The sequence below is a fragment of the Cinclus cinclus genome, chromosome 6 (genome assembly GCF_963662255.1).
Source record: "Cinclus cinclus chromosome 6, bCinCin1.1, whole genome shotgun sequence".
Taxonomy (NCBI): Eukaryota; Metazoa; Chordata; class Aves; order Passeriformes; family Cinclidae; genus Cinclus; species Cinclus cinclus.
The window spans coordinates 10,643,748-10,659,697 of NC_085051.1; the positions used below are offsets into that span (position 1 = coordinate 10,643,748).

Consider the following 15,950-nt stretch of genomic DNA (forward strand, 5'->3'; position numbering starts at 1 on the left):
GCAATTTAAGACAGAGAAAAGAGCCTGGGGTGTGTGGGCTGTGCTGACACTGATACCCTCCCCCTCTCCAACTTGGTTTCCCCTCCTTTACCTCTAGCAGCAAATTTTTGTAGTGACCAGGGCATGTGACTGGTTTTACTTGAGTTTATCTTGCCATAGCATGACCAGAGGTTTATAGAGATAGCAGGAACAAGCTGTTATTCTATATAAAATATTCCCGACACTGACATGACAAGAGGAGACACCGGTTTGGGATGATAGCAGCAGCCTGGGGAAGTGACAATGGCATGGCACGGAGGAGGACAGGCATGAACGGGTTGGAGCTGGGGCTGAGGCTTGGTGCCACTCCTCCATGGCCATCATAAAGTATAAAAACACCAAATAAGTGATAACAGTTGGCAGGGAGCAGCGGGCTCTTGTCACCCACACATCCCCGGTGTGACAGCAACCAGAGTGTAGAGCCCAGCAAAGAGCTTCAGCTGTGTGCTGCGATGTTTTATGCTGCCACCTAAGTGCCTGGCTGTGTCCCCAAGCCATGGCAAGCTCTGGGGCCATTTCCACTGACTTCAAATAAGTAAAATCTGTATTAAACATTAATAAACATCCATGACCATTCCACATGTGGAATATCTAAAAGAACCTGTCCCGAGAGCGCTGGGCTCTCCCTCGCTGCTGCAGACTCTACTGGGAGAAGATGCCCTTGAAGCGGATCTTGTCTTCGGCGTCCTTCTCCCGCAGTCGCGCTTCCAGGCTCCGCAGCTCCTTGGAGACCACGGGCCGCAGCGAGGGGTCGAGCGCCAGGACTTTGGCGAAGTCAGCCTGCGCCTCGGCCACGTTCCACACGGCTGCATGGGCCTTGCCCCGTTTGAAGTAGGCCTTGACATTGTCTGTGGGGAGAGAGCCAGGGTCAGCAGAGCATGGGGGTCTCCTGGTGCCCACCACAACCACCTGCGATGGCTCACGGCTCCTTACCCTCGTACTTGTTGAGGATGGAGGAGCAGTGGTCCAGCACCTCGTAGTACTCCTCACACTGCAGCTTGCACTGGCAGTAGTTTAAGAGCAGGGGTGTGATCTTCTGGTCGAGTTCAATCCAGTCTGGAGAGCCTGGCTGCTCCTGTGGTAGACAGAGCAGGGGGAGTAAGGGGCAGCTCTCAAGCCCTGCATTCCTGGGGATGCCTGTGTGCCTCTGGGGAGACCTACCTTCATCTGCAGGTTCTTGAGACAGGCGATGGCATCGTAGTATTTGGCAGCTGCCTCAGGCACTTTGCCCTGCCGGTACAGCTCGTTGCCTTCCTTGTGAATCTGGGGCACAGCCTGGAGCTTCTCCTCATCTGTCATGGCCCATGGGTCCTGCTGGTAGGAGCCGGGTGGCTCCACCTGCCAGCACCCCATCATGGAATCAGAGAACAGGATCATGGAATTGTTTAGGTTGGAGAAGAGCTCTAGGATCGAGTCCTGCACTGCCAAGGCCACTACTAAACCACATCCCACATCTGTGTGTTTTTTGGACCATGTGTCCATGCCTGAGCTCCCCATGCTGGCACCTCACCTTCAGCACCTCGATGTCGAAGATGAGAGGCTGGGGATTCTTCTGGAGCTCGTCGAGGTCGGGGTACCCCAGGGAGTAGTGCTCATGCATCTGGGCGATGCTGCAGCAGTGCCGCTGCCCCTCCAGCGGGTCCTTCCCTGCTGCGATGTTCCGCAGGCTCTTGGACACTAGCGGGTAAAGCACGACGTGCTGCGGGAGAGAAGGGAGCGGGAATTTAGAGAGGGAGGGGAGCAGAATGTCAGGATGCTCCACGCTCGCGCCCCGCGGCCGGAGCGCACCAGGCTGCCCGCGACCCCCTCCCGCAACAAGAAGTCACCGCCCACGCGCACAGACCACGCCCCCGCATCACAAGCCACGCCCCGACAGGTCTTGGTCCCGCCCACCTTGGCGTCGCAGCGGAAGCGCGCACGCTCGCCGGGCCGCATGGTTCGCAGCGCCGCTTCCCACACCGGCAGCTTGAACTTTTTTCCGGCGATGAGCTCCATGGGCTTCCCCCGCGCCCTGCTATCGTCCACCGGCGTCTCCTCATCGCCGCACCGCAGCGTCCGGTAGTGGAAAGTGGCCTGAACAAGCAGGAGGGGCCCGCGGTGTCACCATGGCGACGCACACGGGGGGGGAGGGGGCGTGCGCATGCGCGCCTCCCTCTCTGCGTTTGGCTTCCCACATCCCCCACCCCGCCCGTCCTCCCCCCGCAGACCTGACCTTGGTGCCGTCGCGGAAGTCTGGCAGCGGCCCGGTACCCTCCCGCAGCACCTCCTTGTCCACGCCGTCCGCCCGCAGCTGCTCGACTTGCTGCTCCATCGTGTCTGCTCCACCCGCGCCGCCAACCCAGTCTCGGCCGCCTCCGCCGCCGCTCGGATCTTTCCGGATAGTGGTGGCTGCACGGGGCGCCCCCTGCCGGCCAGGAGGTGGCTCTGAGGGGCGGGGGCTCTGAAAGGGCCGTAGTCTTGGTCAGGGGGCGTGGCCAGCGAGTCAGCCGGTTCCTATATTGCTTCTCCTGGTTTTCTGTCTCCCCCACCTTTCTCGTGTGCCCTTCCAGGAGACACGGGAGGCATTCCGGAGTAAAAACCTCTTGTGACACTGCCGCCTACATGGGAAGGCCGCGGTGAAGGATAGGAGGTTAATAATGTCGCCGGGACCCACTATGAGGCTCCCTGTCCGCCACGGAGAAAACGTAACCGGGTGGTCTCCTCCCGCCAACCCCGGCCGGGTCTGCGTGCGGGCGGGAAGGATCGGCATCCACGGCAGGGCTGTGCGACACAGTTGGGGGGACAGCTCAGGTCTTACCAGGGTTCAGCCCAGTCTAGAAGCCATCCGAGGGTGACACAAGCACACTGGCAGGTGGCGGGTCCCACAGAAAGGTTGGTAGCACAATGGAGGTGACTGCGCTGCTGCAGGAATGACCTCGTAAAAAGCACTCTCTTCTGCCAGCACTCTTAACTGCTCAGCACTGCTGCGGAGTGGCTCAGCCCCGTCCTCACCCTCACACACCAGAGACTTCAAGGGAGTTGATGCTCTCCCGTCTTACACGCTTTGGCTTTCGGTGGTACTCCGTCCCAGCTTACGCAGGTGCGTCCCCCAAAAATCAGATGGGACCTGTGCCCTTCCACAATGGCTTGACCGCAGGGCAAGGGCGGCGCGGAGCCGCGGCGTTATCGGCGGCAGCGCAGGTGTCGGGAGCTGCGTGCGGTCGATGGCGAGGCCGGGAGCCGCCGGGGGGTAACCGCCTCCTTCCTGCCCTGGCGGCGAGGCGAGCGCGGGGCCACAGCTGCGGCAGCAGCGCCATGTGCCAGCGCCGCCGCGAGGGACCGGGGACCCAGCACCTGCCAGCACCGCGCGGAGCCGGGGGCTGCTGCCACCCCCCGCGGGGCTCCGAGCACCCCGGGAGGGGAGCGCCCCGAGCACGGCGGCTTGCAGCTCTGCAGCTGCCTGAGCTGGAAGGGGTGTCACTGATGCTCCCGCTAGCTATGTGGGGTGACGGCTGTACCCATCAGGGGGGCTCTTGCCAGGCTGCAGCAGCAGCATCAGAGCTGGAGGCACGGGGGGTACAGGAAGCGCACCCCCAGCGCAGGTGTCTTTGGGGGGGCTGCCTCCCCCGAAAGACATCCGGGTGGCAGCCCACTGTGGCGAGGCCACTGTGTGACGCCAGAAGCGGAGCCGAGGCTCATATTTGGGCACGGAGCAGGTTATTGGAGGCGGCGGCCCCAGAGCCGGGAGATGAGGCACCTGATAAAGGCTGCCCGGCTGCTGCCGCTGCCTGCATTGGCTCGGGCGCCGGCGAGACCTGCCCTGGCTGCGCCGGCTCGGAGCCGCTGGCATGGGGCCGCTGGTGGCGCTGGGGCTGCTGGTGTGCGTGCAGCTGTGTGCGGGTGAGTGCCGGGCGCCGGGAGCGGGGCCCGCGGCGGTGGCGGGCCCGGCTCAGCAGCCTCCGTGCCGCAGGATCCGGGGAGCTGCGTCTGGTGGGCGGCGGCGGGCGCTGTGCCGGGCGAGTGGAGCTGAAGCACGACGGCGAGTGGGGCTCCGTGTGCGTCTTCGACTTCGAGTGGGAAGCCCGTTGGGCCACCGTGGTGTGCCGGCAGCTGGGCTGCGGCCGGGTGGCTCGGGCGTCTCCGTACGCGCCGTTCGGGCAGGGCAGCGGGCGGATCTGGCTGCAGCCCTACTTGTGCACCGGCACCGAGGATGCCCTGGAGGAGTGTCCGCACTTCGGATGGGGACGGCACTTCTGCGGCCACGAGTGGCACGCAGGGGTGACGTGCACAGGTGAGGGGACACGCCGGCCGTGCTGGGACGGCCACCTTGTGCTGGAGCATCCCGGGCAGGGCTGAGCGAGCCGTGTCCCTGGCCCGGTGCAGATGGCGTGGAGCTGAGGCTGGCGGGCGGCGGCAGTCCGTGTGCCGGGAGGGTGGAGGTGAAGCTGCGGGGACACTGGGGCTCGGTGGCAGAGGGCGACTGGGACCTGGAGGACGCCGAGGTGGTTTGCCAGCAGCTGGGCTGTGGCTCGGCTGCCGGTGCCTACTCCGCCCGCGAGCGCTTCGGCGTCGGGGACGGGAACGTCAGCCTGGCCGTGGTGGACTGCGAAGGCTACGAGGCCACTCTCTGGGACTGCGACATCCGTGGCTGGGGACCCTACGGGAACCTCCATGAGTGGGACGCTGCCGTTGTGTGCCAAGGTAGGAGCTGGGCTTGGGGGAAGTGTGGGACGTCGTGCACTTCATCCGCTGACACTGAGCCTGCGCTGCTCCTGCAGGATTTTCCCGGCTGCTCGGAGGTGACGGAGCCTGTGCCGGGCAGCTGGAGGTGCGGCAGGGCCGGGCCTGGGTTGGCGTGTGCGAGGATCTGGTGGACATGCGGGCGGCCCAGGTGGTGTGCAGGGAGCTGGGCTGCGGTGAGGCGCTCGCCATGGGCGGCGGTGGCCGGTTTGGGGCGGCGTCGGGATCGCTCTGGGACGGGAGCTTCCAGTGCAATGGCACCGAGCCCCTCCTCAGTGCCTGTGCCCGGCGTCCGGCCCCCAGCCAGGGCTGCAGCGGCCGCGCCAGCATCATCTGCTCCCGTAAGTGCCGGGGCCACCGGGGGCTCTTGGGCTCCGTGCAGCGTGCCCGCCCTCAACGCCCTTCCCGCCGCAGCCTACACGGGCTTCCGGCTGGAGAACGGCAGCTCGGGATGCTCCGGGCGAGTGGAGGTGGCGGTGAGGGGGACGTGGGGGTCCGTGTGCGCCGCCGAGTGGGACCTGCCCGATGCGCACGTCCTGTGCCGCCACCTGGGCTGCGGCCGCGCCCTCCCCGTGCCCCCGGGAGGCTCCTTCGGCAGCGGGGAGGGGCCGCTGCGGCCGGATACCTTCGGCTGCAGCGGGAGCGAGCGGCACCCGGGCCAGTGCCCCGTGGCCGTGCTGGGGAAGCCCCCCTGTGCCGCCGGAAACGCCGCTGCTGTCAACTGCTCAGGTGTGTACGGCACCCGCGGGAGGAGCCTCAGGGGCTTTTGGGACTCCCCAGGAATTCTGATCCGAACACACAGGGTTATTTTCGGATGAAGGGCTGATTCTGGGTACTTCACAGGTATTGTTGAGTCCCTGCGGCTGGTGGACGGTCAGAGCTTGTGTGATGGGCGGCTGGAAGAGACCATCACCAGCCCGGCCTGGCGACGTGTGCCTCCTGAGCAGTGGAATAAATGGGATGTCCACATGGTATGCGGGGTGCTGGGCTGCGGCATTCCCAAGGACGTTTACACCGCTTTGGAATCGGACGCTGCCATGAGCAGCGGCCCCATCGACGTGGGCATCATAATTGACGAGTCAGACATCATTTTGGGCGAGGGCTCTGCGCTGAATAGCAACACTGAGGAGATTGATGACAAGAAGGAGGAGATGGAAGATGTCTTATTGGTGGGCGCTGCACCAAACAAAAGCCTTGAGGAGATGGTGGTTGTCTGCTCAAGTGGGTGTCCTGAGAAGGGCCAGAGTTGCTGGTGCTCGAAGCAGGCACCCCAGCTCGATCCTTCCTTCTCCACAGGCAGCCGGCAGGTGAGGCTGGTGGGGAGCTCAGGCCGTTGTGCCGGGCGTGTGGAGGTCTATTCCGGTGGCAGCTGGAGCACCGTGTGCCAGGAGGGCTGGGACCCGCAGGACGCTGCCGTTGTGTGCCGTGAGCTGGGCTGTGGCACGGCCCTGGAGGCCCCGAGCTCGGGGCCCTTCGGTCCCGACACGGGGCCGCTGTGGCCGTACATCCCCGACTGCTCCGGGACTGAGGAGTCTCTCTGGGAATGCAGACGCTTGGAACGGCACGAGTGTGGGAGCGGCATTGGGGCGGGGGCCGTGTGCTCAGGTCAGTGCTGGGCACCCCCAGATCACGGTCTGGCTGAGGCCCAGGGATGTTCCTGTCTGTGCCGTGACCCCCCTGTCCCCCTTGCAGAGCAGATCTCCGTGCGGCTGGCAGGCGGCCGTGGGCGCTGCCATGGGTACCTGGAGGTGTCCTACAACGGCACCTGGGGCCGCGTGTGCTTCAACGGCGCCAGCCCCGGCACGGCCGGCGCCGTGTGCCGCCAGCTGGGCTGTGGGCACAAGGGCACGCTGTTGTCCGTCCGTGCCCAGCAGCCGTCCCGTGCCTGGCTGGCCTGGGTGGGCTGCGAGGACGGGGCCCGCTCACTCTGGGGGTGCCCCTCGGCACCCTGGCACCTGCAGAGCTGCAGCGATGGCGAGCACGCCCACGTGGATTGTGAGGAGGAGGAGAAGAGCGATGGCACCGCTGGGACAGATGCTACTCCATATCGCGAGGGTGCCACCAGCACAGGTATCTCTGCCTGTGCCTGTGCCCCCCACAGTGGGCTGGCTGGGATCCCCCTCTCCTCACTGCCTGGCTTTGTCCCCGCAGGTATTCCCAGCAGAAGCACCCCGAGAGTGGCTGTCGAGAGGGTGCCTGTGCCAGTTATCCTGTGCATGGTGCTGGGGACGCTGCTGTGCCTGGCCCTGGGTGCCCTGGCCGTGCTGCTGTGCCGAGTCCGTGCCTGGCGCCGAGGTGGGTCCTGGTGGGTAGGGGCCGGGACAGACCTGGTTTGGGGGTCCAGGTCCTCCTGCTCTGTGGAACAGCTCGGGAGGTGGGCAGGGGTGATCTTGGTGCCCTCCAAGGTTGGTGCCCAGGACCCCAGGTAAATGCTGCCTCTGGTTCCAGGCCTTGGCAGAGCTGCAGATGCCATCTCCAACGCTGTCTACGAGGAGCTGGACTACACGGCCAAGCCGGAGTACCAGGTGGTGCCCAGTCACCCAGGTGGGTGCAGCACCTGGTGTCCCAGCTCTGTCCCAAGTGAAGGCTCTGCCTGACATCCCCGTGGCAGCTTTTAGTTCAGGTTGCCCAGCAGTGGCTCCCGGCCATGGGCCGGGGTGGCCCCTGGATCCCACAGCAGTCATGCTGTGTGGTGTGAGGTTCTGTCACCCGTGGTGCCCCTTGAGGCCACGCCCATGTCCTCATTTATCCCCTGCAGGTTCCCTGTCCGAGGGATCGGTCAAGAAGCTGCCATATTACAGCGAGGAGAGCATGGAGGGGAGTGACACCGACATAGCCCCAGGTAGGGCCACAGGTCAGGAATGCAGCAGGGAGAGCAGGGGAGACGGGACACAGCCGGGCTGGGGAGCTGAGGGGACAAGTCGTGCCCTTGGTAGTGTGCAGGGAAGCATTGCCCTTCCCTGCTGGACCCAAGGGTCAGCAGTACAACTCCGGTGGGAAGGCCAGAGGGGATGGTGCAGCCAGAGCCCTGCCAGGGCTGCTGCTCACTGCCATGGACCCCTGTGCTTTTCCCAGACCTCCCTGCCTGGACTGAGCAAGGAATCCCGGACGGCTACGATGATGTCCTGGATGTGCTACAGGAGCCTCCCTCTCCCAGCACTGGGGACATGCCCAAGGAAGTGGCACAGCAGAGGTGGATCTGTGTCCTGCCCACAGGTGAGAGGCCTCACAGCTGCCCTGTCCCCTCAGCAGAGCCAATCCATGTAGGGTTTGGCTGAGCATGTGGGCAGGGACCCAGCAGCAGATCCATGGGTTCTGTGGTCCAGACTCCAAGTGGGGTCTGTCGAGCGGGGGGACATGGAGCTGCCTGCCCCCTCAGGCACCTTTCTGTGCTGTCCCCAAGGTGCGATCTCTTCCCCACCATCTCCTGCAGGAGCCAGAAGGGACCCCTTGGAACAGTCCCCGGGGTGCACGGACTATGATGATGTCGGCAGCAGTGCCCTGCAGACAGCTCCATGAAGATTTCCTGGCCATGGCCCTGCCCCGGGGACATGTGTGTGGCAATGTGGGGGGGGGGGGTCTGTCCCCAGGAAGGGGTTGGACCCGTCCACAGAGGTCACCCCACCCTGTGGAGCACGGCAGGAAAACAGCTCCAGTGTAGGGATTTTCTTTGATTTCAGTATGAATTTTTCCTTTTTCCTAATAAAGCCCAAACTGGTCAGAGTTTCACTCCCAAGGCTGGAACCTCACTCTTTCCTAGCCGACTCCATCCTGAGTACATCAGCCATTCCTTGGGGATGTGGGGCAGGAATGGATGCATAGACACATGCCTGGAATTGATGGGATCAGGGAGGAGAGCACTGGGAGATTGCTGGGATTGTCTGCGGTGTCTTTATTTATCACAGCCGAATGCACACAGCTGTTCCCAGGAGCACCGAGGGGAAAAGGGAGAGAGCAGGACCCGGACTCCCCTCTCCCTGCCCCGCAGATTCAGCAGGATCTCCTCCGTGTGCCCAGCGGGTGGGACAGGTTCAGACCCGCTGGCAGCACCGAGAGCTGGGCTGGGAATGGCTCCGGTTGTTGGAAGGGCTTTTCCTAAAGGAGGGGACGTGTTCTGAAGGAGGGCAGCGCCTTCCTGCCCCCCGGCAGGAGCCCGCGGTGGCAGGGCAGCCGGGCCATGGCCCCTGCCTGCGGCACGTCATGCTCCAGGAGGTTCCCGATCTTCAGGGTGGGCTGCAGTGCCCGGAGGGCGTCCAGTTCCTGCAGCAGGGCCCGGCTGAAGCCGTCCGTGCTCAGCCTGGGCATGGGAGAGACAGGAAAAGAGGAGAAGGTGTTAGACCTTGTTGGGAGGGAGGTGCTGAAGCAGCTGTGATGCCGGTGCTGCCCGGCCTGTCCCGCAGCATCTTCTCCCCGGCTCGGGAATGCCAGGTATGGAAGAGGCCATGGCAGGGCCCTCACCCCAGGCTCCGCAGCGGGCAGGCGGGATGCGGGAGCTGCTGGCAGAGCTGCAGGACGCCGTGGGCTCCCAGCTCGTTGTCACTCAGGTCCAGGCAGGTGAGACGGGGCCCCTGCAGCAGCTGTGCAGCCAGGGCTGGGCAGGAGGCGCCCGACAGCCGGCAGCTGCCCAGCCTGTGGGACCGAGGGAAACAGGGCAGGGGGGCTTTGGCGTCCGCTCGGGGAGCTGCTGCAGCTGGGAAGGGCGGGACAGTGCCTGGGGTCCCGGCCGCAGCAGGGGCTGGTGAGGCGGCGATAGCGCAGCCCGATGAGAACTCCCTGGAAAGAGGCTCGAGCCGAGCGAAGGCCCCCAGAGGTATCGGTGGACTCGGAGAGCTCCTGTCCCCCGTGGCCGGGGCAGCAGCCACCCGGTCACCAAGCCCGCTGCCGTTGGGGTGACCCCAGGTGACCCCAGCTTTGGGCTCAGTGTCCATAGTGCGTGCGTCTGCGACAGGGACGGCTCCGGGACACTGCCCGGTGCCGCAGTGCCTGGCAGAGTGGGCGGATGGGACAGGGCAGCTCCTCCCGCCGGCGCACAACGAGAGACCGGCACATTCTGCCCGTGAGGAATTGCTGCGGTGCAGGCGGATGGGGAGCCCGAGAAAAGAGGCCGGGAAGAGCCGAACCTTGGCATAACAAAGGGCCGGGGAACGCAGTGGTTCCGGTCAGGTGAGGTACACTGAGATAGACAGTAGGAGACTTGGATCAGGAGGAAGAGAGACTTTAAAGAGAATTTTGTGTGCTTGGAATGTGTGGAGGATCAAGCCCGGTTCCTTTGCCTGGGACCGTCCAGGGAGGAATGAGCCAGGTGGGGCTGTTTGTGTGTTCCTGCGGCAGCAGAAAATGGATTTAGGGAGGGCCACTCCTGTCATTTTGCCGTGGGAAAGCTGGGGTGCAACGCGTGAGGAAAGGTGAGGTCTGGATGTGGGAGTGGGTGTTTGGGGAAGCTCCGGGGCCAGCGTGGGTCCGTGGAGCCGCAGCCGTGAAGGTGCCGGCAGGGAAAGCGGTTCCTTGATTAGGAATGTGTCGACAGAGAGTCTGATGAAGGGTGAGGCCGGGAAGTTTCCTTTCGAGCGCGGCTGCCGAGCCGCAGGGGAACGGAGCGGTGGAGCAGGGGCGGCGCGGAGCCGCGGCGTTATCGGCGGCAGCGCAGGTGTCGGGAGCTGCGTGCGGTCGATGGCGAGGCCGGGAGCCGCCGGGGGGTAACCGCCTCCTTCCTGCCCTGGCGGCGAGGCGAGCGCGGGGCCACAGCTGCGGCAGCAGCGCCATGTGCCAGCGCCGCCGCGAGGGACCGGGGACCCGGCACCTGCCAGCACCGCGCGGAGCCGGGGGCTGCTGCCACCCCCCGCGGGGCTCCGAGCACCCCGGGAGGGGAGCGCCCCGAGCACGGCGGCTTGCAGCTCTGCAGCTGCCTGAGCTGGAAGGGGTGTCACTGATGCTCCCGCTAGCTATGTGGGGTGACGGCTGTACCCATCAGGGGGGCTCTTGCCAGGCTGCAGCAGCAGCATCAGAGCTGGAGGCACGGGGGGTACAGGAAGCGCACCCCCAGCGCAGGTGTCTTTGGGGGGGCTGCCTCCCCCGAAAGACATCCGGGTGGCAGCCCACTGTGGCGAGGCCACTGTGTGACGCCAGAAGCGGAGCCGAGGCTCATATTTGGGCACGGAGCAGGTTATTGGAGGCGGCGGCCCCAGAGCCGGGAGATGAGGCACCTGATAAAGGCTGCCCGGCTGCTGCCGCTGCCTGCATTGGCTCGGGCGCCGGCGAGACCTGCCCTGGCTGCGCTGGCTCGGAGCCGCTGGCATGGGGCCGCTGGTGGCGCTGGGGCTGCTGGTGTGCGTGCAGCTGTGTGCGGGTGAGTGCCGGGCGCCGGGAGCGGGGCCCGCGGCGGTGGCGGGCCCGGCTCAGCAGCCTCCGTGCCGCAGGATCCGGGGAGCTGCGTCTGGTGGGCGGCGGCGGGCGCTGTGCCGGGCGAGTGGAGCTGAAGCACGACGGCGAGTGGGGCTCCGTGTGCGTCTTCGACTTCGAGTGGGAAGCCCGTTGGGCCACCGTGGTGTGCCGGCAGCTGGGCTGCGGCCGGGTGGCTCGGGCGTCTCCGTACGCGCCGTTCGGGCAGGGCAGCGGGCGGATCTGGCTGCAGCCCTACTTGTGCAACGGCACCGAGGATGCCCTGGAGGAGTGTCCGCACTTCGGATGGGGACGGCACTTCTGCGGCCACGAGTGGCACGCGGGGGTGACGTGCACAGGTGAGGGGACACGCCGGCCGTGCTGGGACGGCCACCTTGTGCTGGAGCATCCCGGGCAGGGCTGAGCGAGCCGTGTCCCTGGCCCGGTGCAGATGGCGTGGAGCTGAGGCTGGCGGGCGGCGGCAGTCCGTGTGCCGGGAGGGTGGAGGTGAAGCTGCGGGGACACTGGGGCTCGGTGGCAGACGACGACTGGGACCTGGAGGACGCCGAGGTGGTTTGCCAGCAGCTGGGCTGTGGCTCGGCTGCCGGTGCCTACTCCGCCCGCGAGCGCTTCGGCGTCGGGGACGGGAACGTCAGCCTGGCCATGGTGGACTGCGAAGGCTACGAGGCCACTCTCTGGGACTGCGAGATCCGTGGCTGGGGACCCTACGGGAACCTCCATGAGTGGGACGCTGCCGTTGTGTGCCAAGGTAGGAGCTGGGCTTGGGGGACGTGTGGGACGTCGTGCACTTCATCCGCTGACACTGAGCCTGCGCTGCTCCTGCAGGATTTTCCCGGCTGCTCGGAGGTGACGGAGCCTGTGCCGGGCGGCTGGAGGTGCGGCAGGGCCGGGCCTGGGTTGGCGTGTGCGAGGATCTGGTGGACATGCGGGCGGCCCAGGTGGTGTGCAGGGAGCTGGGCTGCGGTGAGGCGCTCGCCATGGGCGGCGGTGGCCGGTTTGGGGCGGCGTCGGGATCGCTCTGGGACGGGAGCTTCCAGTGCAAGGGCACCGAGCCCCTCCTCAGTGCCTGTGCCCGGCGTCCGGCCCCCAGCCAGGGCTGCAGCGGCCGCGCCAGCATCATCTGCTCCCGTAAGTGCCGGGGCCACCGGGGGCTCTTGGGCTCCGTGCAGCGTGCCCGCCCTCAACGCCCTTCCCGCCGCAGCCTACACGGGCTTCCGGCTGGAGAACGGCAGCTCGGCATGCTCCGGGCGAGTGGAGGTGGCGGTGAGGGGGACGTGGGGGTCCGTGTGCGCCGCCGAGTGGGACCTGCCCGATGCGCACGTCCTGTGCCGCCACCTGGGCTGCGGCCGCGCCCTCCCCGTGCCCCCGGGAGGCTCCTTCGGCAGCGGGGAGGGGCCGCTGCGGCCGGACACCTTCGGCTGCAGCGGGAGCGAGCGGCACCCGGGCCAGTGCCCCGTGGCCGTGCTGGGGAAGCCCCCCTGTGCCGCCGGAAACGCCGCTGCTGTCAACTGCTCAGGTGTGTACGGCACCCGCGGGAGGAGCCTCAGGGGCTTTTGGGACTCCCCAGGAATTCTGATCCGAACACACAGGGTTATTTTCGGATGAAGGGCTGATTCTGGGTACTTCACAGGTATTGTTGAGTCCCTGCGGCTGGTGGACGGTCAGAGCTTGTGTGATGGGCGGCTGGAAGAGACCATCACCAGCCCGGCCTGGCGACGTGTGCCTCTTGAGCAGTGGAATAAATGGGATGTCCACATGGTATGCGGGGTGCTGGGCTGCGGCATTCCCAAAGACGTTTACACCGCTTTGGAATCGGACGCTGCCTTGAGCAGCGGCCCCATCGACGTGGGCATCATAATTGACGAGTCAGACCTCATTTTGGGCGTGGGCTCTGCGCTGAATAGCAACACTGAGGAGATTGATGACAAGAAGGAGGAGATGGAAGATGTCTTATTGGTGGGCACTGCACCAAACAAAAGCCTTGAGGAGATGGTGGTTGTCTGCTCAAGTGGGTGTCCTGAGAAGGGCCAGAGTTGCTGGTGCTCGAAGCAGGCACCCCAGCTCGATCCTTCCTTCTCCACAGGCAGCCGGCAGGTGAGGCTGGTGGGGAGCTCAGGCCGTTGTGCCGGGCGTGTGGAGGTCTATTCCGGTGGCAGCTGGAGCACCGTGTGCCAGGAGGGCTGGGACCTGCAGGACGCTGCCGTTGTGTGCCGTGAGCTGGGCTGTGGCACGGCCCTGGAGGCCCCGAGCTCGGGGCCCTTCGGTCCTGACACGGGGCCGCTGTGGCCGTACATCCCCGACTGCTCCGGGACTGAGGAGTCTCTCTGGGAATGCAGACGCTTGGAACGGCGCGAGTGTGGGAGCGGCATTGGGGCGGGGGCCGTGTGCTCAGGTCAGTGCCGGGCACCCCCAGATCACGGTCTGGCTGAGGCCCAGGGATGTTCCTGTCTGTGCCGTGACCCCCCTGTCCCCCTTGCAGAGCAGATCTCTGTGCGGCTGGCAGGCGGCCGTGGGCGCTGCCATGGGTACCTGGAGGTGTCCTACAACGGCACCTGGGGCCGCGTGTGCTTCAACGGCACCAGCCCCGGCACGGCCGGCGCCGTGTGCCGCCAGCTGGGCTGTGGGCACAAGGGCACGCTGTTGTCCGTCCGTGCCCAGCAGCCGTCCCGTGCCTGGCTGGCCTGGGTGGGCTGCGAGGACGGGGCCCGCTCACTCTGGGGGTGCCCCTCGGCACCCTGGCACCTGCAGAGCTGCAGCGATGGCGAGCACGCCCACGTGGATTGTGAGGAGGAGGAGGAGAGCGATGGCACCGCTGGGACAGATGCTACTCCATATCGCGAGGGTGCCACCAGCACAGGTAGCTCTGCCCGTGCCTGTGCCCCCCACAGTGGGCTGGCTGGCATCCCCCTCTCCTCACTGCTTGGCTGTGTCCCCGCAGGTATTCCCAGCAGAAGCACCCCGGGAGTGGCTGTCGAGAGGGTGCCTGTGCCAGTTATCCTGTGCGTGGTGCTGGGGACGCTGCTGTGCCTGGCCCTGGGTGCCCTGGCCGTGCTGCTGTGCCGAGTCCGTGCCTGGCGCCGAGGTGGGTCCTGGTGGGTGGGGGCCGGGACAGACCTGATTTGGGGGTCCAGGTCCTCCTGCTCTGTGGAACAGCTCGGGAGGTGGGCAGGGGTGATCTTGGTGCCCTCCAAGGTTGGTGCCCAGGACCCCAGGTAAATGCTGCCTCTGGTTCCAGGCCTTGGCAGAGCTGCAGATGCCATCTCCAACGCTGTCTACGAGGAGCTGGACTACACGGCCAAGCCGGAGTACCAGGTGGTGCCCAGTCACCCAGGTGGGTGCAGCACCTGGTGTCCCAGCTCTGTCCCAAGTGAAGGCTCTGCCTGACATCCCCGTGGCAGCTTTTAGTCCAGGTTGCCCAGCAGTGGCTCCCGGCCATGGGCCGGGGTGGCCCCTGGATCCCACAGCAGTCATGCTGTGTGGTGTGAGGTTCTGTCACCCGCGGTGCCCCTTGAGGCCACGCCCATGTCCCCATTTATCCCCTGCAGGTTCCCTGTCCGAGGGATCAGTCAAGAAGCTGCCATATTACAGCGAGGAGAGCATGGAGGGGAGTGACACCAACATAGCCCCAGGTAGGGCCACAGGTCAGGAATGCAGCAGGGAGAGCAGGGGAGACGGGACACAGCCGGGCTGGGGAGCTGAGGGGACAAGTCGTGCCCTTGTTAGTGTGCAGGGAAGCATTGCCTTTCCCTGCTGGACCCAAGGGTCAGCAGTACAACTCCGGTGGGAAGGCCAGAGGGGATGGTGCAGCCAGAGCCCTGCCAGGGCTGCTGCTCACTGCCATGGACCCCTGTGCTTTTCCCAGACCTCCCTGCCTGGACTGAGCAAGGAATCCCGGACGGCTACGACGATGTCCTGGATGTGCTACAGGAGCCTCCCTCTCCCAGCACTGGGGACATGCCCAAGGAAGTGGCACAGCAGAGTTGGATCTGTGTCCTGCCCACAGGTGAGAGGCCTCACAGCTGCCCTGTCCCCTCAGCAGAGCCAATCCATGTAGGGTTTGGCTGAGCATGTGGGCAGGGACCCAGCAGCAGATCCATGGGTTCTGTGGTCCAGACTCCAAGTGGGGTCTGTCGAGCGGGGGGACATGGAGCTGCCTGCCCCCTCAGGCACCTTTCTGTGCTGTCCCCAAGGTGCGATCTCTTCCCCACCATCTCCTGCAGGAGCCAGAAGGGACCCCTTGGAACAGTCCCCGGGGTGCACGGACTATGATGATGTTGGCAGCAGTGCCCTGCAGACAGCTCCATGAAGATTCCCTGGCCATGGCCCTGCCCCGGGGACATGTGTGTGGCAATGTGGGGGGGGGGGTCTGTCCCCAGGAAGGGGTTGGACCCGTCCACAGAGGTCACCCCACCCTGTGGAGCACGGCAGGAAAACAGCTCCAGTGTAGGGATTTTCTTTGATTTTAATGTAAATTTTCCTTTTTTCCTAATAAAGCCCAAACTGGTCAGAGATTCACTCCCAAGGCTGGGGCCTTACTCCAGCACACGAATCTGCATCATGGCTATGTCGGCCATTAATTTGGGGTGCCGAACACAAAGTGGAAGTACAGACACATTGCTGGGAATGATGGGATAAGGGATCAGGGAGGAGAGCACTGGGAGATTGCTGGGATTGTCTGCGGTGTCTTTATTTATCACAGCCGAATGCACACAGCTGTTCCCAGGAGCACCGAGGGGAAAAGGGAGAGAGCAGGACCCGGACCCCCCTCTCCCTGCCCCGCAGATTCAGCAGGA

The 15,950-nt window shown here is 65.3% G+C and overlaps 2 protein-coding genes across 3 annotated transcripts; one reads left to right on the plus strand and one right to left on the minus strand.

The window, feature by feature from the left end:
- Nucleotides 1-72: 72 nt before the first annotated feature.
- Nucleotides 73-2,891, minus strand: AIP (aryl hydrocarbon receptor interacting protein). 2 transcript variants are annotated; one of them, XM_062494180.1, is made up of 6 exons: nt 2,252-2,891; nt 1,933-2,112; nt 1,550-1,738; nt 1,201-1,377; nt 973-1,114; nt 73-887 (listed from the first exon to the last, which is right to left on the minus strand). In XM_062494180.1, the coding sequence occupies exons 1-6, from the start codon at nt 2,348-2,350 to the stop codon at nt 682-684; spliced, it is 993 nt and encodes a 330-aa protein (XP_062350164.1). In that variant the 5' UTR covers nt 2,351-2,891; the 3' UTR covers nt 73-681. The 2 variants fall into 2 exon arrangements, with proteins under 2 accessions (XP_062350164.1, XP_062350165.1); XM_062494181.1 differs by having other exon boundaries at nt 677-887; nt 981-1,114.
- Nucleotides 2,888-15,666, plus strand: LOC134045072 (antigen WC1.1-like). The gene is made up of 31 exons (XM_062494658.1): nt 2,888-3,118; nt 3,989-4,309; nt 4,402-4,719; nt 4,797-5,099; nt 5,173-5,487; nt 5,602-5,979; nt 6,055-6,363; nt 6,451-6,828; nt 6,910-7,053; nt 7,207-7,302; nt 7,517-7,600; nt 7,834-7,974; nt 8,162-8,275; nt 8,747-9,042; nt 9,159-9,312; nt 9,707-9,814; nt 10,286-10,454; nt 10,745-10,806; nt 11,018-11,104; nt 11,175-11,495; nt 11,588-11,905; nt 11,983-12,285; nt 12,359-12,673; nt 12,788-13,165; nt 13,241-13,549; nt 13,637-14,014; nt 14,096-14,239; nt 14,393-14,488; nt 14,703-14,786; nt 15,020-15,160; nt 15,348-15,666. Exons 1-31 carry the CDS (start codon nt 3,061-3,063, stop codon nt 15,461-15,463), a joined length of 6,738 nt encoding a protein of 2,245 aa, XP_062350642.1. The 5' UTR covers nt 2,888-3,060; the 3' UTR covers nt 15,464-15,666.
- Nucleotides 15,667-15,950: the final 284 nt, after the last annotated feature.

Coding starts and splice junctions, on each gene's coding strand:
- AIP (XM_062494180.1), bottom strand. CDS start 2,350: ATGGAGCAGCAAGTCGAGCAGCTGCGGGCGGACGGCGTGGACAAGGAG. Junction 1,739..1,932: donor GCTTCCGCTGCGACGCCAAG/GTGGGCGGGACC, acceptor TCTCTCCCGCAG/CACGTCGTGCTTTACCCGCT. Junction 1,378..1,549: donor TCGACATCGAGGTGCTGAAG/GTGAGGTGCCAG, acceptor GGGTGCTGGCAG/GTGGAGCCACCCGGCTCCTA.
- LOC134045072 (XM_062494658.1), top strand. CDS start 3,061: ATGCTCTCCCGTCTTACACGCTTTGGCTTTCGGTGGTACTCCGTCCCA. Junction 5,100..5,172: donor CGCCAGCATCATCTGCTCCC/GTAAGTGCCGGG, acceptor TTCCCGCCGCAG/CCTACACGGGCTTCCGGCTG. Junction 14,787..15,019: donor TGACACCAACATAGCCCCAG/GTAGGGCCACAG, acceptor TGCTTTTCCCAG/ACCTCCCTGCCTGGACTGAG.